The sequence below is a fragment of the Protopterus annectens genome, chromosome 5.part1, assembly GCF_019279795.1.
Source record: "Protopterus annectens isolate FY-2018-M chromosome 5.part1, PAN1.0, whole genome shotgun sequence".
Taxonomy (NCBI): Eukaryota; Metazoa; Chordata; order Ceratodontiformes; family Protopteridae; genus Protopterus; species Protopterus annectens.
In genome coordinates this window covers 796,040,066-796,064,200 of record NC_056736.1, presented here as the reverse complement: position 1 = coordinate 796,064,200, position 24,135 = coordinate 796,040,066, and the positions used below count along the sequence as shown (strand labels likewise).

The window sequence follows — 24,135 nt, the reverse complement described above, 5'->3', positions numbered from 1 at the left end:
CTCAAGTCCCAGTGAAGGGCCCAAATTTTCCTTCAAAATTCCATGGTTTAACTCACACTGAGTCCGTAAGATATTTGTAAATATAGATAACAGTAGATATTGTTTTTTCAAGTATACCATCACCTTCATTAGTTTGTTCCAGTTAAAGTATTTGTAACGTGGATTAGCTTTGCAGTGGGCTAATGTGTGCTGATGGCGTTATATGCAATGGTAGTGTGCACATTATTACTGTTTTGACTTGTCAACATTAGTAACAGTGCTTATACACTCTCTTACAGACTCACATGTGTACACACACACACACACACACACACACACACACACACACACAAAACATATGTTATTGCTATTTATGGCATTAATATTAACAACCGCTCTTCTTTTGCTTTTTTGTAGAACAAAAAGTTTTTATTTGCCCGGGAACTCTGAAGGCAGTTGTGGAGTCATCATATATATTTGAAGCTGAACAACAAGCGGGCGCTTGGTGTAAAGACCCTCTTCAGGCAGCAGACAAAATTTATTTTATGCCATGGACCCCTTACCGCACTGACACTTTGATAGAGTTTGCCTCACTTGATGACTTTAGAAACAGCCAACAAACTACTACATACAAACTTCCCAATCGAGTGGATGGCACTGGGTTTGTTGTTTATGATGGTGCTGTGTTTTTCAATAAAGAAAGGACCAGAAATATTGTAAAATTTGACTTGAGGACTAGAATCAAAAGTGGTGAGGCTATTATTAACAATGCCAACTACCACGACACCTCACCATATAGATGGGGTGGCAAGACTGACATAGACTTAGCAGTAGACGAAAATGGTTTATGGGTGATTTATGCCACAGAACAAAATAATGGAATGATAGTGATCAGCCAACTCAATCCATACACATTGAGATTTGAAGCTACATGGGATACAGAGTACGATAAGCGATCTGCATCGAATGCATTCATGATCTGTGGAGTACTGTACGTAGTGAGATCAATTTACGAAGACAGCGAGAGTGAAACTGGAAAGAACTCTGTTGATTACATTTATAACACAATGCTGGTTAAAGGAGAATATGTTGAAATTCCATTTCCAAACCGATATATGTACATTGCTTCTGTAGACTACAACCCTAGAGATAACCAGCTGTATGTGTGGAATAATAACTACATCTTGAGGTATTCTCTAGAATTTGGCCCACCTGACCCTGGCCAAGGTAAGAACTTCATTTAACTTATTTCAGTCAGAATGATTGCATTTTACTTACTGAAAAAAAATCTCATTTTGTAATAGATGCGGTTTAAACTGTGTGCAAACTGTGAATCTCGTAAGAGTGATAATGATTAGCAGGGAGAGAGTGATAATGAGGCTATAGACTAATGTTCATAACGATATAATGCTTTTTAATGATTTAAAGTGAGTTTATATGTATGTATTCTGCATTGTGTGAAACCAAACTCTAGTGCTTACATTGTATGTTAAATAAGGAAAACAGCTAAAAGTTTAATAGCCTCAAGTCGAAACATCCTGATCTGTTTAACTATAGAAGAATTTCCATACTAAAAGTACTGTATATGTTGCTGTAACTTTGTCATGTATAAAATAGACAGTGTAGTGCAGTCCATTAACTTCTGAAAATAAAAACGCAGTTAAGTCATGTTATCCTCAAGTACAACGATATATTTGTATGCATTCCTTCATTTTCATGAATGTAGATGTCTTACTTGATACTGGGAATGCATTGCCGCTTACATCTGCTTCTGGTTCTGAGACAATTTCCCACTGTTTTTCATCAAGATTGTACTTAGTACATAATGTGTCCTTGAAGCTGCATATTAAAACAGCATAGTATTAGATCTCTCAAAGTGGGAAAATAGGAGAGTTCGTAAGCTAAATTATTCTCTGTAGAAATTTAGTATTTCAATTCTGAAGTTTCAGTTCTTGATATTTTCATTAAGCTACCAAACCATAATCCATAGTGTGTCTTCAATCAAAACTTTGCAAAAGGGCAAGGAAAACTTGTTTATATATGTGTATACAGGTATACTATCAAAATCTTGCACCTGAAATGTGCGAGTGTTCATATTTCCGACCCGAAATGTTGGAAATCAAATCTCACATCTCAGGTTTGTCGACTTTACTGAACATACTACACTTCCGGTCATGAGCAATGAACATTTTTGCAGGGGGGCAAGCCCCCTTGCACCCCCACATCCCCTGCTACAGATATATATATATATATATATATATATATATATATATATATATATATACATACACACACACACAAACTCCGAGATCGCACTACAGTGAGGGAAAGGGTACAGTTCCCAATCCCCACTGTAGTATGATCTGCATTCAAAATGTTGAAACCACAACAGAGAATGTTAGTGTGCATTCGCTGTTGTGAGTTCAACATTTTTTTTTCATTATTTTCAAATGTCGAATTTGGGTGTTTGGTGTTTCCAGTTCAGACGTAGTCTGATCACTCTTTTCATAGTAAACCATGTATACATATACTGATTTAAGCAAATTTTTACACATTATATATCTGCTTATCTAAGCAGACACTGGAATTTTTTTTTGTCGTAATGGTTTGATTTGATTTATTATGATTTATATAATTTATGCCAGATCTGGGTTCTTACATGCAGAGCTGTATAGTGTCATCCAATCTGCCATATGAAAAACATCTGTTGAAATAGTGAAATATTGCAGCTTCTGTTTAAATACTAATATGCTCTGTTTCTTTGGCAACAGTGAATTACACTGCATTCTAGCAGATGTATGCAATACCAATTATTGCTTCTCCTGATGATTTTCATCTTGAGAGCTTTGGGACTTGTTTATGCCCCCGACCAAGTTACAAATTATGCATGAGTGTTATATTTCCCGGCATTCATTGCTGTTTATTTTTTGCCTGCAATGTAATATACATTTTATGTTGTCCATTTTATAAACTAGTGGCATATGAAACAAATAGCAGTAACATGTGATGAGGTCACACACTAAGCATGTTGTAGTAAGAGTACTTGAAAGAGTAATAAGAAGTTATATTTAGAAGTTACTATATCTTAAAGAAAACAAAAACTCAACAAGACCACCACGGCTTCCAGTATAACAAAAATTCCAATTTAATAAATAGGACAAGCGCTTTCACTTAGACACTCTATGCTTCATCAGATCCTTAAACAACTCCATAAAACACATCATTATATATAGTGTCACTATAGCATTTATTCATTCTATCAAAAAATTAACTAATTAAATAATCACATAGTAATAAAACAATCAATTACTAAATAAAAGCAAGCTATTTAAAGCAACGTGCATCCAATACTGGCTTGATAGAAATACTATTATTCAAGTCAGGATAAATGTGTGCTTGCAACTTAAAAATCCATTTTAACTCCACACGTTCAATAAAATTGTCGTTATTACCACCCCTCCTATTAGGTACAACAATTTGTAAAACCCTAAAACTTAAAACTATGAGATGAGAATTCCACAATGTGCTTTGCTAGAGCATTGCCTAAATTCCCATGCTTTATGTCATACAAATGGTGGTACACTGTATCCCTAAGGCGCCTTGTAGTCTTGCCTACATAGAAACAATTACATCCATCACAAGTAGCCAAATAAATGAGGTTAGTAGTATTACAAGTGTCTCGAAACCTGGATTCAAATTCATATTGCAACACAGGATGGATGAATTTCCAGGTATGTGTCATACTTCTGCACATCTTACATTTTTTGCATGGATAAGTGTCAAGTTCACCCTCCATAGTCAAATTACAGGTTCTATTCCCACACAGTAACTGCTTCATGTTCTGGTTATTCTTATATGTAAACTTAGGCACTTGTCTAACTAACTTCATTGTGTCTCTATCTGACATCAAAAAATGCCAGTTCTTCTTCATATTCTCCTGTACCTTCCTATTATCTGTAGTGTATTTGGTTATTAATCGAATCCCATATTTCCCATCACTTTGTGTGCAATCTTTCCATGGAACAATACCTCTAGTTAAAGATCTAGCACCTCCATTAATAACCTCATCCTTTGCCATAGAAAAGTCTGACTCTTTATAACCCCTATCTAAGAACAATTGTTCCAGATAATCTACTTCATATTCTAAACTACCCCTATCACTACAAATCCCTTTCATTCTATTCAGTTGACCTTTCATAATATTAGCCGTGGATGCATGCTGCTGTACCCGAGCATTCTATTACGCCAACATTCTTTACAAAAAAGGCCTTTGGTTATTTTACCCTTCTTATCCTTATATAATCTAACATCTAATAAGTCCACTACGAAGTTACTATATCTTAAAAGTTCAACACACGATCTCAAAGTACTTTTCTGCCCCATCAAGCAATTGGATGCAGGTAGATTTAAGTATGTGTAGACTTGTTTTGTTCTTTGAAATAAAGCAAACGGCATATTTTTTGGTGCAAACTTTGCAACATTGTAATGGAGAAGAGATAGCAAGATTTAATTAAGCATCTGATCCAGAGTGCATGTTCTGGTGCAGTATTAAGTACTGCTATTTGCTTTTTATTGACTAAGTTGTCCCACTATGTCTGTAGACTGTTTACAGAGGAGACTCAATCTCTTTGCATAAGCAGTGGACAGTTTGACTGTGACACCAAAGGAGAAATACTTGTTTTAATAAGAGATATGGCATCTTTAACAGCCTGATAAACTGCCATCATCTAAGGCATGTAGAACCTCAGTTTAATGTTTTGTCTGAAATGTGGTAGCTTAAAATAACAGCTCCATGCCATGCTACATTGCAGTATCAGTACTGGTACAAAAATATAAGCGCATGGTAAGGAAATAGAACCCACAGCTTTCTGGTATGAAAAGCAAGAGTGCTGCCTCCTGAGCCAGACACCTGTATTACTCTTTGATGTGAATATTTATGTGTTTGTTCATGGCATGCAACATAAAAAGAACAGTACATATGCATGGGCGTTGCTAGAAGAAGATTAGTGAGCTATCTCGTCACCTCAGTAATTGCAGCTAGCATTTGTCACACGCTCCTTCCCTTCTTAATATCGCCTCCTTCATTGTGTCTTTTGTTTTGTTTTTTTACCCCTAAACATTTTCTGTCCTAGTCTGCTGATTATTAGCCCTCCCACCCCCCATCAGCCAGTGAGTCCTTTTGTTTCCCTGCGCTACTGACTAGAGCACCTTACATATCCCATTGGGGTTCCCCTTTCTGCACTGGAGGCTTCTTTTCCATCGAACCTCCTAATATGAGCAAGTGGTGGGTGTGATAGCCAAGTGTTTAAAGGACCATTGTCCTAGCAGTGTAGAGATAATTCTCCTACCCTTTTCCCCATAGGTGGTCAAAGGTGCTCTGCCAGAGAAGGACTTTCAATACTGGCCCTGGAATGTATGAGCTTACACAAACACTTACACATAAAAAAACACACACACTTACACTCTGAACAAGTTCCTGTTTAAACTATGAAGACCACTGTTGCAATCTTCAGAATAGTGAGACTGATAGTCTGCATGTGTACTAAGTAAAGTTATTGTGTGTGTGTGTGTGTGTGTGTGTGTGTGTGTGTGTGTGTGTGTGTGTGTGTGTGTGTGTGTGTGTGTGTGTGTGTGAGTGTTTGTGTTATTATATAATGTCATGCATGGGGAGATCCAACAGCCTACATTTCGAGGTGATGGTTGGCAGCTTCATCCCTTATAGGAATGTTTTAAAGGCATTGAAGCAAGTTCTGAGATATGCTATTTTTCTTTGATAGCTGCTTGTTGGGATCGCAGTACTAATCTGGTATGTCCAAGGGTCAGTTTCAGGGTTACTCTCCAGTCCAGCTGGTTAATCTGGGAATTTTGAGGCAATGTTACAATTGCCTTATGTACACAGACATCCCTGTCCTCCTTCCAACAAACTCTAATACATGTGAGAGATGCAGTTACACAGCCAAACTGGAGGCAGAGCTCTCTCAACCCAAGACTGGCACAGTCAGTCAGGAGGAAAAGGTAATCACTCGCACCACAAATCCAGTCTCACATAGACCTATTGCATCTGCATACCCAACACATAAACACACAAAAACATACTCGGAGGCTCTAAATAAAAATATGCTTAAGCAGCAAAGACCTCCAAAGCAGATATCCAAGCAACAGCCACCCCTCAACAATACCCACAAATCACATATCTCACAAAGTCAGTGTGCTTCACAGTCACAGCCCTTAAGGCTAAACAACACACCAAATACACTCGTTATAGGGGACTCTGTTGTCCGGCACACTGATGTCCCGCTCACCAGACTGAACAAGGAGAAGGTCACTGTAAGCTCCCTGTCGGGTGCCAGGATCCATCACATAATGCAAGCACTCAAGTCACTCCAAAGCAAGTACAAATATGACTCCATCATTGTCCATGCTGGTGTGAATGACCTGAGACGTACCTCCCTGGACTAATGAAAAGAGACATAGAGGAGCTCTCTGATCATGTAGCCCAGGCTGGTATGACCCTGACCTTGAGTAGCATCTTGCCCTCACCAAGAATGATACCACAGTATAAAGACAAAATGATCAGTTTCAACAATTGGCTACAGTATTGGTATCATTCAAAGGGGATCCAGTGTCTGTCATCCTGGGATGACATGCTCGACAAGCCACGTTGCTTCGCTAGGGATGGCTTGCACCTGTCACCCTTAGGCTTTCGTATACTGGCCAAGGCTCTTGCCACTCCCATAGTGCCTTTTTTAGGCAAGGCTCAAAGGACAAACCCACCTCCATAGACAACCCAAGGATAAAAAAACTAAAGGTAATGCTACTCAATGCCAGAAGTCTAAACCTCAAGATGCACGCACTCGAGGCTCTCCTCAGTATGGAGAAAATCGATGTCTGTGCAGTAACAGAAACCTGGTTCAAGGCTCCTGAGAGCACCCCAGCACTACCAGGTTATAACTCATACCATGTTTTTCGGCCCCGAAACTTGGACCGAAGCACAAAAGGAGGGGGAGTATCTATATTCACCAAAGATACCTACACCTCCAGGTTAGTGGCACTGCACGAAGCATCGGAAACCATCCATGTGCAACTAACAACGGGCAAAACTGCCTTTCAGTTTGTAGCCTGCTACAGATTACCCTCCCTTTCACAGGAACCCCACTTGGCATTCCTGAGAACACTGGAGAATATGAAGGTCTCTCCAAACACTATGTTATTGGGTGACTTCAACTACCCAAACATTGGCTGGGAAAACTACTGAAGCCCAAACACCCTCGCCGAACAGTTCCTTGAATTTATAAACTCTAACGCAATGGAACAACTGGTCACCACTCCCACAAGACGGAACAACATATTGGACCTGGTCATCACCAACATGGGGACTCTTATGTTCCACACCAGAGGTAAAACCCTCATTGGTAAGATCAGACCATAAACTAATTTCCCTGGACATCCATATCCCGTCCCCACCCCCAGCCAAGGAAATCGCTGTAAAGAATTTCTCAAAAGCTAACTTCACACTTCTCAAGACTGAGGTGGAATCCTTCAAAGCCCCCGGGCCAGAGGATAATACAGCCCAATCCACAGAATTCTTTACAATTGCATTCCATGAGCACCTGCAGGAATGCATGGATCATGCTATCCCAAATAAAACCAAGACCCACTCCTCCAAAAACAGGAGACCTGTCTGGTGGACCCGGCCATAAATAAGCTATACAACAGAAGGAGGAAGCTACTACATGACAGAGCAAAATCCCAAAAAGGGAAGGCATCTCTGATCAGTATTAGCAAGAAACTAAGATCCCTCATAAAATCATCAAAGGCCAGTTTCAAAAGAAAAATTGCCCTAGACACTAAAGATAATCATAAGGCCTTCTTTAGTTATGTCAGGAATATGGGTGGAAACTCCCAGATATGCTCTGAATTGTTGCATAACGGTACAAAATATACCGAACCTACAGACATAGCCAACATCCTGGCAGACAGATTCACTGCTAACTTCTCCCCCCCTTCCCCCTCAAAGGAGCAAATGCCTATCCCACCTGATTGTAACCTCCCTGACATCACAGATGCACAGGTGAAAGCTGCCTTCCCCAAAGCAAAGAACACAGCATCTATGGGACCGGACGGTGTCCCAGGCTGTGTCTTACACGAGCTCCAAGAAGAACTGAACCCTCACATTAAGTCACTGTTCGAACTTAGCCTTACTACAGGATATGTACCCAAAGAATGGCGTACAGCTACAGTGGTCCCACTCCACAAAGGTGGTGCGACAACGGACCCTTGGAACTATCGCCCCATAAGCCTGACTAGTCTGGTCTGTAAAGCTATGGAGCGTATTATCATGGAACCCATAAACAAAGACATTGGGAGCCTCCAGACACTGGACCCTACCCAATTCAGCTTTGTTAAGGGCAGATCTTGCCTCTTAAACGTAGTTGATTTCTTTGAAACAGTTACCAAAGCCATAGATGAGGGCAAGGTAGTCCACACAGCCTACCTGGACCTTGCAAAAGCCTTCGACACAGTACCCCACTCGGGCATCATAAATAAGCTTACCAGCTTAAATATCAACCCCTATATCACAAAATGGGTTGCAAACTGGCTCAGGGATAGAACCCACATGGTCAGAATCGCAGGTGCCACGTCCGAATCCAAACCAGTTACAAGTGGCGTCCCACAAGGCTCAGTTTTGGGACCTCTCTTATTCGGTATATACTTCTCTGAGGTTCAGGCTAACACGGGGGGACTATGGCTGACAAAGTTCGCAGATGACTGCAAACTGGGAGCCATAATCGACTCTCCAGCTGACACAAGCATCCTCCAAAAGGGTCTCACGGAGACGGATGTTTGGTGCCAGAACCACGGCCTCAAGCTAAATGCTAAAAAGTGCATAGTCATCCCCTTTGGGAAAAACGAAGTGCCCACAAATTACCACAAGTAATTAGAGATTTGGGGACCAACATAGATAGTAATCTCTCCTTTGATAATCACGTTGCCAAAGTGGTTAGAAAGACCTTCTATATAGCCCACCTTATCACGAAAGGGTTTGTATCTAGATCAAGAGAGGTCATCGTGCCCCTCTACTCGTCACTCATCAGGCCCATAATTGAATACAATGCCCCTTTTGGGATGTACCTTACCCGACACCTGCAGCAACTGGAGAGACCCCAAAAGTACCTCACCAAGAGGATCATGGGCTACAAACAAATGTCCTATGCAGCTAGACTAAAGAAACTCCAGCTCTACTCAGTTGCTTACCGCCTACTCAGAGGCGATCTATGCCTGACGTACAAAGCCATGTCTAACCCAGAATTAATGGACATGCTCCACCTCAGAAATCCAAATCCCTTAGAGCTACACGCTCCAGGGACTTAAACCTCAGCACAAAAATAAATAGGATATGCTGGAGGGACAGATTCATTTCCCAGAGGCTCCCCTCACTCTGGAATAAAATACCAATTCATATTAGACATAGCCCCTCGCTGACCCTCTTCATGCGAAATTTGGACGCGTGCATGGGAAATCGCAAATTCACCCCTGGGATCTCTTCTGTGTCCCTGCTTGACAGAGGCACAGTAGGCTAATCTAATAGGGAGGCGAAAGCCAAATACACTCGGGCTAGGCTTATAAATGCCCTAGGGCAGATAGCCTAGTATCTACCTATGAACCTATGAACATATGGGACTTGCACTTCTGCTAGGGAAATCTACTGAACCTCCAGCTACAGTGCCAATATACCACTCAGAAGGCTGACATTAAAGGTGTCAGCCATTCCCCTTCTGCTGCTCTACCTAGTACCACCAGAGGTCAGTCACTATCAGTAATTCCTCCTTTTTTTGCATGATGCTCACTCCCATCCCTCTCCACTTAATTCATCTAGCGCTGGAGCTGTTAATTGAAATAGGTTACTGTGCAGCATGGAGGCAACTGTCCCATGTTTTCTTTACTGTTTCATTATTTTTTCCTCTCAATCACCCATAAATTTCATTCTGTTGGTAACTGCCCTTTCCATAATTCTCTTTTGCCAAAACTGAAAATTTATTCTTGGTACTATGGGGTGCTCTTTCTTCTCATCCTTCCCCCTTTCCTTCTACTATTATTGAATTCCTTCAGATATTCCCCTGTACTGCTTTATGCACTCATATCATGTTCCCTGATGTCCTTCAAGATTCCGATGGATATAACACCAGACATTGTACGTTGGTACAGTCTTCATTCCATCCTCTTTGTCATGTTGTAAGTCTTCCTTTGAAACATCTCATTCCATGTATGGTTGGTCCCATACACAATTTAGTGCTTCAGTTGTGGCGTTAGGGACAGTGTCTAGAGGAAAAGTAACTAATCTTTATCCCCTGACTTTGTCTAGTTAATACACCCCTCTTGACTTGGAGTATGGCTTTCACACTTTACTTCTTGTGAGTTAATGCTGCATTAATAATTACAACAAAATCCTTTTCTGTGTCAGAATGATTTCCAGCTGCAATTACATTCATAGTAGGTTATCTTGTATTTTCTTCTTTCCCAACCCATAAGCATACACACACACACACACACACACACACACACACACACACACACACACACACACAGTCACAACGGGTTCTGGCGTGTAGCTCGCAAGACATTTCCCTGTGAGCTACATCGCCGATACCAAATGACTGCAGCAGCAATTTGCTGTAGAGCAATACAGCTGAATAGCATAGCCACTGCTGCTGTAACCTATGCACAGAAATATTTCTACTGGTGGCGATCCTTACAGACAGCTGCCCAGATGTATTCTAGCAGGGACGGCCGTACTAGATGTGTACCGCATTCCATATTCTCATGTAAGGAATGCATTTATTGTATTATTTATTTATTTTATTTACGGCAAATTGCTGCTGCAGCCATTTGGTCTCAGCGATGTAGCTCACAGGGAAATGTCTTGCGAGCTACACGCTGGAACCCAGTCACAACACTAACCTCAGATTCCTTGCAAATATCCATACAGCCCACACTGGCAGTTTTTTTCCCCTTTGGGGAATGAGAATAGATGGTTTCTGAGACCATCATACATCACAGTTTCTTTGAGTGTACTGTCAGTAAATCCTCCTTATCCACACACAACAAGCTTTTGTCACAATGATTCATGAGTTTCTAATCAGTCTCCAGTAAGCACCACATTATTGTTTTTATCTGTTCACCAGAATACCCAGCACACCTGGATGAATGTTACATTGTGTATGTTAGAAATTCACTTCAGTGCAAAGACTCTTTGAGAATAGCTTAACTTTGAGTCTTAGTCTTTTTTTTCCTTCCACCATTTCAGTAGCTTTCATTATAGCATAGAGTGGCCAGTCAAAACTACTTCCAGGAAAGGTTCCTCTTTCACTTCCCAAGTCATTTTTCTACCCACATAGTAAAATTGGAGCACTAATTTTGAAATAGTAGACAACATAGATAGCTAAAAGATACCTATACCTTTAAAAATAATTTGCTCCCAGAGTAATCATAATAACAATGCAAGGTAAAAGCACGTGCTTCCTCATTTTTTGACAGCTGTTTTTTCATCACTTAAGGATTCTAGTCTCTTAAAATTTCTAAAATTGCTTGAGCAGGAAAAGCTAATAAGTCTTGTATATAAACATAGGCGCGCGCACACACACACACACACACACACACACACACACACACACACACACACACACACACACACATACACACACACAGACAAAAACAAACACATAGGAACTACTGTGTGACAAGAAGTAAAATAATGATCTGATGTTCACTTCATTCCGTTAACCTGTGCAAATACAGTTACGAAGCTCGAAACTGACCATCCCCCTTCTTCCAGCTCAAGACTCCTGAGATGAGCTTCCCCTCCTTACACATAATGCACCACTCCCCCACAGTACCTCAGATCTGGTTTGCCCCGCTTCGGGTTCCCATTGAGTTCCTCGTCTTCAACTTCTCTGAGTGTTTGTACATATTTTTTGCTGATGTTTCTTTTCATACCTGTCAGTCTTCTATTTCTTTGCCTAGTTTCTATCCAGATTTCGGGTTTCTGTCCATCAGGTCTTTTTAAAAAAAAACGTTTTCTTCCTTCTCTCTCCCTTTCCTTTCTCTTTCTGTTTCCGGATGGCTGATCAAAAATCACTAGGATTTAAAAAGTTCACTTCCTGTGAGTGGAAGATCCCCTTATCAGACACCCACTGGGAGTGCATGTACTGTTTGGGGCTTCAGCATTTGGATGTCCCTTGTTCATAGGTTCATAGGTTGGTACTAAGCTATCGGCCCAAGGGCCTATACAAGCCCAGCCATAACAATTCCCTGGCTATTTCTTCCCACAGTATTTACTTCCCTAGACCCCCATCTCACAGGGCGACTGACGTAATCCCTGGGGTGGATTTCCCATCTCCCATCCAATCGTCAAGATTCCTTTTGAAGAAGGCCAAAGAGGCACTCTGCTTGAGATGTATGGGCAGTCTGTTCCAGAGTCTGGGGAGTCTATGGGTCAGGAATCTATCCCTCCAGCATGTTTTGTTCATTGTGATGACAAGGTTTAGATCCCTGGAGCATGTGGCTCTGAGGGACTGGGATTGCTTTAAGTGTAGCATGTCCAACAGCTCTGGGTTTGACATGGCCTTGTATGTTAAGTAGAGATCGCTTCTGAGTAGACGATATTCTGCAGCCTTTCCAGCTGTTGCAGATGTATTGAGAAGTACATACAAAATGGGGCATTGTTTTCTATAATGGGTCTAATGAGGGATGAGTACAGTGGGACAATGACCTCCTTTTTTCTGGATGAATAGGCCTTAGTGATGAGGTGTGCCACATAGAAGGATTTCCTGACTGTTGTGGGGATGTGGTTATTGAAGGTGAGACCCACTGTCCACCTGTGTCCCTAAGTCTCTTATCACACTTTTTGTGTTTAGTGTACTGCCACATATGTGGTAATTCAAGGGTACATGTTTTTTCCCAGAGGGGGTAACTATACATTTCTTGGCATTGAGCTTGAGCCCTTAGCTCTGGCACCAAGCATCTGTTTCTGTAAGGCCCTTTTGTAGGATTTCCACATCATTTGGGGATTCAATAATGGCTCCTAATTTGCAGTCATCTGCAAACTTTGTTAGCCAGAGTCCCTTAGTTTTGGCCTGTACTTCAGAGAAGTAGATGCCCAACAAGAGCGGTCCCAGGACTGAACCCTGAGGTACTCCACTTGTCACTTGTCTGGAGCTGGATTTGGATTTGGCTACTTTTACAGTGTGGTTTCTGTCTGTAAGCCAGTTGGCAACCCATCAACTGACATAGGGATTAATGCCCAGCTTAGTAAGTTTATGTATGATTCCAGAGTGGGGGATGGTGCTGAAGGCCTTGGCGAGGTCCAGATAGGCTGTGTGGACCGCCTTACCCTCTTCCACAGCTCTGGAGACTGATTCAAAGAAGTCAATCAGGTTCAGGAAACAAGCTCGTCCCTTTACGAACCCAAACTGGGTGGGGTCCAGTGTTTGAATATTGCCAATGTCTTTGTTTATAAGTTCCATGATAATACGTTCCATAGCCTTGCAGATCAGGCTCGCCAGACTGATGAGGTGGTAGTTCCCAGGATCCAAGGTGGATCCCCCCCTAGTGGAGTGGGATAACTGTAGCTGTGCACCATTCAGTAGGCATGAAGCCTGAGGTGAGGCTATGATTAAATTGTGATATTTGTAGGGCTTTTCATCCTCAGGCTCTGGTGGACAGGAGGAGCAAACTTATTTTAAAGGGGTTGCTTCCTCCTTCCGCCCAATCGGGGATGCTTTCTACATCAGGGGCTCAATCCCCTCCTAAAAAGACAAGCTAGTCCTGGGAGTCCTGGAGACCATCTGCTGCATGATATTCCTCGGAACATCCTAGGAAAAAAGGCAAAGCCTTTGGACCTGACTCACTTAGTTCTGAGGTCTTTGATCACTGCCTATCCTCCTCTCCATTCATCCTCTGGTGCTATAGGCCTGAGTGGTACTTCCATGGCACCAACTCCTACAGTCTTGTCTCCAGCATCAACTTTATCCATTTATGCAAGGAGGTCACTGTCCTGTTCCCATGGAGATTCTCCAGACCACCTTCCACTACTTCTTCTGGGTCTTCCCGAAGTCTGTCCTCCAAAGTTGTTGGTAAGCTCATGAGGCAGTTTCTCGAGACACCGATCTAGATGAGGCTTGTGTCCACTCCATCCACATCTGTATCAGTGATGATTTCGCTGTTCCAACCAGTAGCTCCTTCTCCAATTCAACCCCTGGTTTTGGAGTTGTCAGTTCCGTTGGTTCCTGGAGCCGAGGTGTAGGAGGTGATAGATCACTCCTCCTCGTCTCTGGCTTTCTCCCCGACTTGGTTGGCTCTGGCTGCTTCAGTTCTGAGTGTGTCTCAGAGGCATAGGGTCAAGGCCGGTTCTGAGGGGTTGACCTTGACTCCAAAACCTTCAGAGCTGTCTCTTCCCCTCAGTGCCTTGACCTTCAACAGCTTGGCTGTGACTCCCCCCTCAGAGCAGGTGGCCTGTACTTTCCGGGAGGTGTCTGCTCTGGTGGTGTTGGCCACAGTGAGACAGCTCCAGGTGATCATGGAGAGGATACTGTCCGTTCCTAGGAGATCCTCTGCACTTGACCTGTGCCTGAGGCCTCTGAGCTGCTGCATGGACAGCCGGTCCAGGAAAGCCTCCACACCTTTCCCTCAGTGGATCTCCAGCCATCTTCTGACACCTCCGCAGAGTGCCCTTCTGAGGAGGTCCCTTGGAAGAGACAATGTAAAAGGAGGCACATGGATTCCCCTACAGAATCTCTCAGTACAGATACTGATGGTGAAGGGTCACCCAAATCACCACCCGACAAGGTCTCCTTCGGAGACGGCCTTGAAATCCTTCGCCAGAGGGATGGTTGGTCTCTCCAAAACCCTTCCCCGGAGGAGTTGGTACTGCGGGAGGCTTTCAGGTATGGTCCATCTACTACCTGAGTGTCCCACCCCCCACTGGTTGACCTGGTCATCCAGCTGGTGTCATCGAGGGCTTGGAAGGAAACAGATACGGTGGAACCAATCCCAGTTGATATGTCTTTCTGGACCAATGGAATACCCATAGATATCATGGTTGTGGTGGCAGCCACCAAGAAGGAGTTGGTTCGGGAAACCTCCTCTGTCCAGCCCCCCAAATAGAGAATCCAGGGAATTGGACAGATTTGGCAAAAGAGTCTGGGCCTCATCTACCTTTGTGCTTAGGATGTTAAACTATTTGTTGAATTTTACCTGGCTACAAAGGAACTTAGTCAGGGAATTTTCTATTTTGGTCACAGGATCCATGCTTACTAAGGAACAGGAGTCTTTCTCCTTTAGGCTGGCCATCCTTCACTCCTTAGCCAATGCATCCATGAGGCTGCGGAGGGTACCTAAAGTGTGGCCAGTTCCGGCATTGCCATACAGCATTATGTCTGGATGAGGCTGTGAAATTTTGTCGAGTCTTTCAAACAGTCCTTTATTAATGCTCCCTTTGACGGTTCCATCTTGTTCTGGCCCATTGTACGTGACACTTTATCCCAGAGGGAGAAAGATGGTAAGACCCTGTCTGCCATAGCAATCCCTTTTTGTATTCCATAGTGGACCTTCTCCAGGAACCAAATTGGAAGTAAGAAGACATGGTTTCAGAATTCGCAGGATCTTATCCAGGACAGTCAAGGAGACTCCCCCCTCCCGAGGCCAAGGGGGATATAGCCAGAATGGGAGACACCACCCGTGTGGCCGAGGGGGTCCGCAAAAAATGGGGTCGTGGGGAACCATCCTGGGCAAGCCTTTCCAGTGAGCCTGAACTGTTGCCTGACTACTCTCCTATGGAAGCAGTTCAGGGATGTTTCTCCTTGCACCCAGAAGCCTGGGAGGCCATCTCAAACAACTAATGGATGCAGTTACTGCACAATAGAATCATCCAAGAGGTCCTCCCTGATCAAGTCTGATTAGGTGTTTACTCCAGATTCTTTTTAGTACCCAAGAAAATGGGGGACTTGCGACCTATCCTGGATCTGACCTCTCTGAACAAGTTGGTGAAATGCACAAAGGTCAGAATGGTCACAATTCAGTCCATCTTACCTCTCCTAAAGATGGGCGATTGGATGTGATCTGTACACCTCAAGGATGTGTACTACTTTCAAAATGAACAGGTGCTCGAGGCATTTTCTATGCTTCAGGCTGGGAGGCAGTCACTACCAGTTCCGGGCGTTTCCGTTTGGTCTCACCACAGCCCCCAAGGTGTTCACCAAATGTCTAGCAGTAGATGCAGCTCATCTCTGACTGCAGGGTTTTCAGATATTTCCATATCTGGATGACTGGTTCCTGACTGTCTCAACCAGGCATCAACTTCATCAGGCCAGGGATTACTTTCTCAACTTATCTCCAACCCTTGGAATAACCATCAACATGCAGAAGTCACAGTTGAATCCAGTGCAAGCTATGGATTTCATAGGGGCCCGCCTAGACATAATGATGTCCTGTGCTTATCTCGTGATGGGCAGGGTATTCAACTTAAAATTTCATGTCAGCCTGGTCTTGACCAATCCAAAATCCCCAACCTCTCTAGTTCTTAGGGCATTAGGATCCATGATAGCAATAATGACTCTCCTACCCATAGTATGATTTCACATGTGGATTCTACAGTGGACCTTAGCATTACAATGGTTGCTTCTCAGGAAGACTTTGAATCTTCCTGTCAGTCTGTCTCGTGTGTGCAGGGAGTTTCTACTTTGGTGGCTTCACTCCCCAGAAGTCACTCAAGGGCGCCCATCCATTCTTCCCTCCCCAAAATGCCACGTTGACCACGGATGTCTCCCAGTTTGGGTGTGGGGGGGTATTGTCTGGGCTGAATAGTCCAAGGCACATGGATGCCCCAGGAGACCAAATTGCATATCAATGCACTCAAGATGAGAGCAGTTCTTCTAGCGTTGCAAGAACTAGAGAGTTTTCTACCTTTGGGAACTATTGCATTCCAAATGGACAATATGTCAGTGGATTGGTACATCAACAAACAGGGAGGGACCAGGTCTTACCCCCTATGTCGAGAAACAATGAGAGTGTGGCAGTGGGCTATTTCTATCAACTGCTTTCTGGTACCAATGCACATTCTAGGGGACTCCAACATATTAGCCGACAGGCTAAGCCGAATGTTACTGATGCCTCTTGATTAGTTCCTGAATCAGTCAATGGCAGACAGGATCTTCTAGAAATGGGGTCATCCTTGCTGTGTTCTCTTTGTGTCCCCTTTCAACAACAAATGCAGCAGGTATTTTACCTTGATCCCTCCTCAGGGACATTCCCCAGGGATGCTCATGCCCATGCTTGGCCCACCAGTCTGCTCTATGCTTTTCCTCCTCTACTGCTGATTCCCAGGTTCCTACAGAAAGGGCTTAGGCTGCAAAACAAAGTAATCCTCATTGTCCCTTTTTGACCTCTACAAACTTGGTTCACCTTTCTTTGGCCTCACCTGGTTTGCCCCTGATGACGTATCTGAGTCCAGGTCTGCTGTCTCATCTGTCGGGGCATCCACATCTGAATAGTCAGGGCCTGAAATTAACTGCATGGTTTGTCCACTTGTGATGATGGCTAGACCTCCCAGGCTGTCTTCTCCCATTCGAGAAGTATTGATTTCATCTCATAGGACTTCCATATGGAAAATTTACTAGAGCAAGTGGAAGAGATTTTCTTTTTGGTCTGAACAAAAGCAGTTAGATCCCTTTACAGCCCAGTAACAGTTGTGTTAGACTTTTTAACTTATGTTTTCAAGGCTGGTGCTAGTTACTCTACTGTCAGAGTTCATCTGGCTGCTATTTCCAATTTTCATGTTGGGTATGATTCATTATCTCTTGCTTCTTCAAGATTGTGCAACACCTTTCTCAGGGGCACCTTCTGCTCTGACCTCCAGTCAAAGATCCTACTCCTCCATGGGATCTAACTATGATTCTGCAAGCTTTAGTCCATCCCCCTTTCAAACCTTCAGCCACTGTGGATTTGAAATTTCTTTCTTGGAAGACCCTGTTTCTAGTAGCTGTTACTTTGACCAGGAGAGTGTCTGAACTCCAAGATCTTTCTGCAAAATTTCCATATTTGATTTTCCACAGACAGAGTGACCTTGCTACTAATCCTTCCTTTGTACCCAAGGTGGCTAAAGAGAGAGTAACATTAGTTAGTCAGTCAATCTTCCAGTCTTTTTTCCTGAGTATAAAAATAAGGGGGAGTACACTTTGCATCTTCTTGATGTTCACAGGCAGCTTCGTTTTTATATTCATAGATCCAAGCCCTTCAGGAATTGTCATCAGTTGTTTGCTTCCTTTTCGAATGCCAAGAAAGGTAGAGTGGTTACCAAAGTTACATTGATGAGATGGTTGAAAGACTGTATTACCTTTATTTACTCTTTCAAAGGTAATCCTTTACCAGGACCAGTAAGGACCCATTCTACAAGGTCCATGGCCACTTCTCAGCACCTATGGTCTGGAGTTTCTATTGAGGGCATTTGTGCTGCTGCTACTTGGTTAAACCTCCATACTTTTGTTACACATTACAGATTGGATATCATATCCAGGAGAAGAAGTGCCTTTGGTTCTGCTGTACTCTGGAATATCCTTCCTTGATGGCCACCCTGGACTATAGTAGTGGGGGACTCCATCTCAAAGGTTAATGGAATGAAGTGGACAACATCAGATAAAGAAGTTATGTTCTTGCCATAACTTTCCATCTGTGTTGTCCATCTTCATTCCATTAACCTCCCCACCCCCTTCCCCCTATCCCCTATCCAAGTCTTCGGGAAGACTGGTAGAATTTATGAGGAATCTTTATACCTTTAGTTGAGTTCCTGATGTTTTCTTCCTTGTGTAATATATACACATCTGATCTGCATGTTTTTTGTAGAATAGTTATAATGTTTGATAGCAGTCATGTTTTTCTTGGCAAATTCAATCTGAGGTACTGAGGAGGAGTGGGGCATTATAGGTAGGGAGAAGGAGCTCAAGTTAGGAGTCTTGAGCTGGAAGAAAGTAGACAGTTTCAAGCCTCGGAACCTTATTTCCACAGTTTAATGGGATGAAGATGGACAACACAGATGGAACTTCATGGTAAGAACAGAATTTATTTTTGTATACTATTACCCAGAATATTTCCTAGAGTATCGTAAATGTTTTTAACTCTGTTGATAGGTTTGCCAACTTTGCATCCTTCCATTTCTGGGCAAATAAACCATACATAAAAGAAATCACACCCCTTGCCTCAGGTTAGCCACTTTCCTTTTGGCAAACTATGCCTAGAAGTACCAAATTGCAAATGTCATATACAGTGACTACATGGGCAACCTTGGATGACATAGACCCTAAACCAAGTGTTCCATAGCACTCCCCACCTCGTTGTCTATTGTCAGCCTAGCACACACCTCAGTGCTCCCCTGTTTTCCTCCCATTCTTGCATCCTTGCTCCATCCGGAGTACTTGTTTTATTTTGTTTTCTCACACCCTGTCTTACTTGTCAGCTTTTTCCAAATCCTCTCAACACATCCTAACTGACCAAGACTGCACTGTAATAACTACGTAGGAAAGAATTTAATTAAGCGGGGGGGGGGGTTCTGGGGGTTACTAATCTTCCAGAAGCTTTGGGTTCTAAACATGGTACATTTTAGAGCTTTTTCCCACATCCTTTGGTCCAATGGTAGTCTAAACAATAAATCATGAATAAGGAAAAGAACTAAACATTTGCTTTTTTTTTACAAAGAAGAAATAAGTTATATCCAAGGCTTAATGGTCAAGGCTGATGACACACTAGTTACGAGTAAACCGTGGTTATTCAAACTAAGAAGAAAATGCTTGTGAGGGCACACAAATCTTTATCTGGAATTACTGGATTCCTCCATTATCCCTCCCCCCTGAAAAAATAGATACTCACTTTCTGTGTATCCTTTTAGTGTCAAATTAAGATGGACGTGAAAGAACAAATGGACATGGTGATACTTTTCAAGTTTCTGCTATCAGACAAATCTACACAGCATGCTTCCTCAGTCCTAACCCAAAAGACAGACTTCTTCTGTGTACCCTTTTGAAATCAAACTAGGATGAATGAGAGTGTAAGAAAAAGTAGAGCACAACATATTTCAAACTACTGCTGGTAGCTGTACATATGCAGCATGTCTCCACCCCCACCCCCAGAAGATAGCCACCTGTACAAACTGTAGTGAAAGTGAAAAAAACTGTCATAGTAATTCATTCCAGCTTGTTGCTCCTACACAATACACTGTCCCTAGACAAGCTGTTTTCTGTGCACACCTCTAAGGTTTGATTTTTGAGTAAAGTTAAAGAAATAATGACAACACTCTCCCCAGCCAACATGCAAACTATAGTGACATTCTGTGCACACCTTTAAAGTACGACCATGTGCAAAATTAAAGAGATAATGACCATAGTATCTCCAGCTCTCACACAAAACTATAACAATCTCTATGCCCATCTCTGGGCAGGGTCAGTTTTAGACTAGGCACTGCAGAGGACCCTAATAATCAACTTATATAAGAAGGAATGATGACTGCCAGAAGCTGTGAAGATGTACATGTTCTGTGATGCAATTTATGCCTTATTTTTTCACTGTCCAGAAGATTTATGCATGTGCCCACCAATATTATTTTGTGCACACACAAACACACACACACACACACACACACACACACACACACACAAACACACACTATACTAACACTAAAGACTGGTCATATCACAAGATTGTCACACACATTAGACAGACACATGTATGTAGCATGCTTATCCACAGGCAAGTTGGAAGATTATCAATTCAGTTATGGTATGTGTTTTGGGAGTTGGATGAAAGTACTGAATCTGAATAATACCCACATAGAGACAAGGAGGAAATACAGATTCTTAGTAAATTGAGCCACAGCCAAGAAGTCAGTCATGGAGACAAGTGCTGTGAGATGACACTACTACTCACTGTGCCTCTGTACCAACAATGTGCTCATTTCCCCACATATCTTTCCCAAACCTTCAAACATAACTACACATTATGTGCAATGCTGATGTCTGACTGTGATGGAAAGTGAAAAAATTATTTCTAAAAAGTTGTTCTTATATATACTTCAGTACACCCACACTCGCACACACATGTACACAAGCATAAGCCACAGCAAGGATTATTTTTACTCTGAATCTGAATGCTGATTAGAAGTCCAAGTGAAACAGTAAACATTTTAGGAAGCCTTTAGAAATGTGTTATTCCTCAGAATGATTCAAAATGCCTTTAAAGTATTCACGATACCTAGATTTGCTGAGAGAGACCCTAATTTCCAGGTTGTCAGGACAAATTCCTGACAGGTGTCAACCTTATCTGTTGATGTCTGTCTCATTTGTTTGGGCAGTAGTTTGTTTTTCATTTCAGCAGATAGTTTTGGAAGCAGACTCATCATCAGATATTTCCTAGTATGAATGAGTCCCTGAGAGGAAATTGGGACTCTTACTGAGACACCGTAGATCTGTAATAGATACTATATCTGTAGCAAGTCCATAAACAGTTAGTCTTCAGCACAGTGGCATATAGCTGTCAGATGTTACCGCATGTTCAGCACCTGTTTTACCAGGCAAAAAGGCATGATCCATTATTTGAATGGTACAAACGTGGTATTTCATAGTGTTGTCACTCAGCCTCTAATGTGTACCTGTAATTAATGCAGATCAAGAGAATCAAAAACAATTATGTGCCCTCCTGCCTAGAAGCAAAGCTTACACAATGGAGAAGAGTAAGCAGGCCACCTCCATTTATACAGTAAAAACTACCAGTCAGTAACAATGGATGATCTCATTTGGACCAGCCCAGAATTTATTCTGAATATCATTTGGAGCAAGTATTGACACAGCCCAAGTCTTATACTGTATAACATTTGGGACAGATGTGGACTCTTCCCATGACTCATTCTGTATAGTATTTGAGGCAGATATATCTGGTAGAACATGGATTATATTTTGAAAATTAAAAAGAAGATCAGGAGTAAGAATTTGCAGTACTGAGGGCTGATACTTGTGTTTCATTAAATATGTAGTCTTGATAATACAGGCTGTATATGCAGTGGACAGCATTTTTTTCTGTCCAATTTGTTCTTATGACTGTCTAATGAAAATATCTGCAGTGTACAGCAACCAGTGACAATACCAGGGTGCAGTCTGATGCGCACTTATTACAACCTAACACTGCAGTTGTAATGTTTGTAGATATATCTGTTAATTGTGCACTGTGTTATACATATACATAACGCCATAAGACTTGATAGAGTTCCTTCATCCAATTAGCTTATGCATGGATTTTGTACTCTTTGTGGTTACAGTGGATATAAAAAGTTTACACACCCCTGTTAAAATGCCAGGTTTTTGTGATATAAAAATGAGACCACAATAAATCATTTCAAAATTTTTCCCAACTTTAATGTGACCTATAACCTGTACAATTCAGTTGAAAAACAAACAAATCTGTTAGGGGAAAAATATAAAAAATAAAAAAACATACAATAAGCTAGTTGCATAAGGGTGCATACCCTTAAACTAATACTTTGTTGAAGCACCTTTTGATTTAATTACAGCATTCATTCTTCTCAGGTACACACCTGCCATCAATTAAAGAGACTCTGATTAACCCTAAATAAAGTTCGGCTCTCCTAGTAGGACTTTCCTGACATTTACTTAGTTGCCTGCTACAGCAAATGCCATGGTTCGCAGACAGCTTACAAAGCATCAAAGGGATCTCATTGTTGACAGGTATCAATCAGGAAAAGGCTACAAAAAAAATTCCACAGCACTGGATATACCATGGCACACAGTAAAGACAGTCATCAAAATGTGGAGAAAATATAGGACAACAGTGACGTTACAAAGAACCGGACGTCCCTACAAGAGCGTCTTCTGTGTGGCGACATGCGTGAATGGGCGTTCCTTCGTTGAAGGTTGTGCGTTAGGCCCAGCAAGCCAGCATGTAAAAATCTACTGCCAATCATTAGCGGACCGGAGTTCCGCTGTGGCGACCCCTAACCGGGAAAAGCCGAAAGACACAAACAAACCAGGCAGAAACTGGTGAGGGAAGCTGCCAAGAGACCTACAGCAACACTGAATTAGCTGCAGGAATTTCTGCAGGCTCATTATATTAGTTTAAGGGTGTGCACGCTTATGCAACCAGCTTATTGTACGTTTTTTATTTTTTTTTTATACTTTTTCCCCTAACAGATTTGTTTGTTTTTCAATTGAATTGTACAGGCTATAGGTCACATTAAAAGTGGGAAAAGTTTTGAAATGATTTATTGTGGTCTCATTTTTTTATATCACAAAAACCTGGCATTTTAACAGGGTTGTGTAAACTTTTTATATCCACTATACATACTCTGAGATGAACATAACATTTGATAGTGTGTCCAGGAATCATGTCACTCTAGTACTACTGCAAAATAGCTAGCATATACCATATCTGAGTCTGATTTCAGGTTGGAACCAGAATGTGGTGATAAAAGGAAAGTAGGTCACCTTGGCACAAGTATGAATACAGTATACTTCAGGTTCAGCCCTGTGTCCCTTCTTAGTTAATACTTTTGTCCTGTTTTATTATGGTGGGGACATGTGGAAGTTTGTGTCTGTAGATAACTACAAGCTTGGAGATGTAATTTTCAATGGTGAGAATATATACAGACTAACGAAGTGTTTCTTTTTGTTAGGTCTTAGAATGAGAATGTGGAAATACTTTTAATTGGTAATGAGGGTGTAAGTAATCTTAGATATTACTGTTAGAATTAAATGTGACTTAAACATAGATAGTCCACAGTGTCACATGCTTGAAGTGGTTAAGCAGCTGGGTGTTCAACTCATTCTCACATTGTAGTTTGTATTCTTGTACATATTGCTAATTCCAGAAATATTTACTTATGTTCTGTTTATTTTGTTGACTGGTTTCATATGTTCTACATGCGTATTGTTTCTTCTACATTAATTTGTAATACAGTATTTTTCTTATCGTAAAGTACATCCCAGGTTGAGAATGCACATGATCAAATGTTGATTAGTGCTCTACCCTGGTTAACAAAAATAAATATTTTTTTAAAATGTGAAAAGCTGTAAAGGCTATGACCATCATGTTTAAAATACTCCACAT

General features: G+C 41.9%; 1 protein-coding gene across 23 annotated transcripts in view; it reads left to right on the top strand.

The window, feature by feature from the left end:
- The window catches only part of ADGRL2 (adhesion G protein-coupled receptor L2), a 1,061,651-nt gene that overhangs the window by 641,909 nt on the left and 395,607 nt on the right, over positions 1–24,135 (top strand). For all 23 annotated transcript variants that reach the window (XM_044073413.1, XM_044073427.1, XM_044073415.1 and 20 more), the window contains one exon: positions 406–1,206. In XM_044073413.1, the coding sequence (XP_043929348.1) occupies positions 406–1,206 (801 nt within the window). The remainder of the gene's footprint in view (positions 1–405; positions 1,207–24,135) is intronic.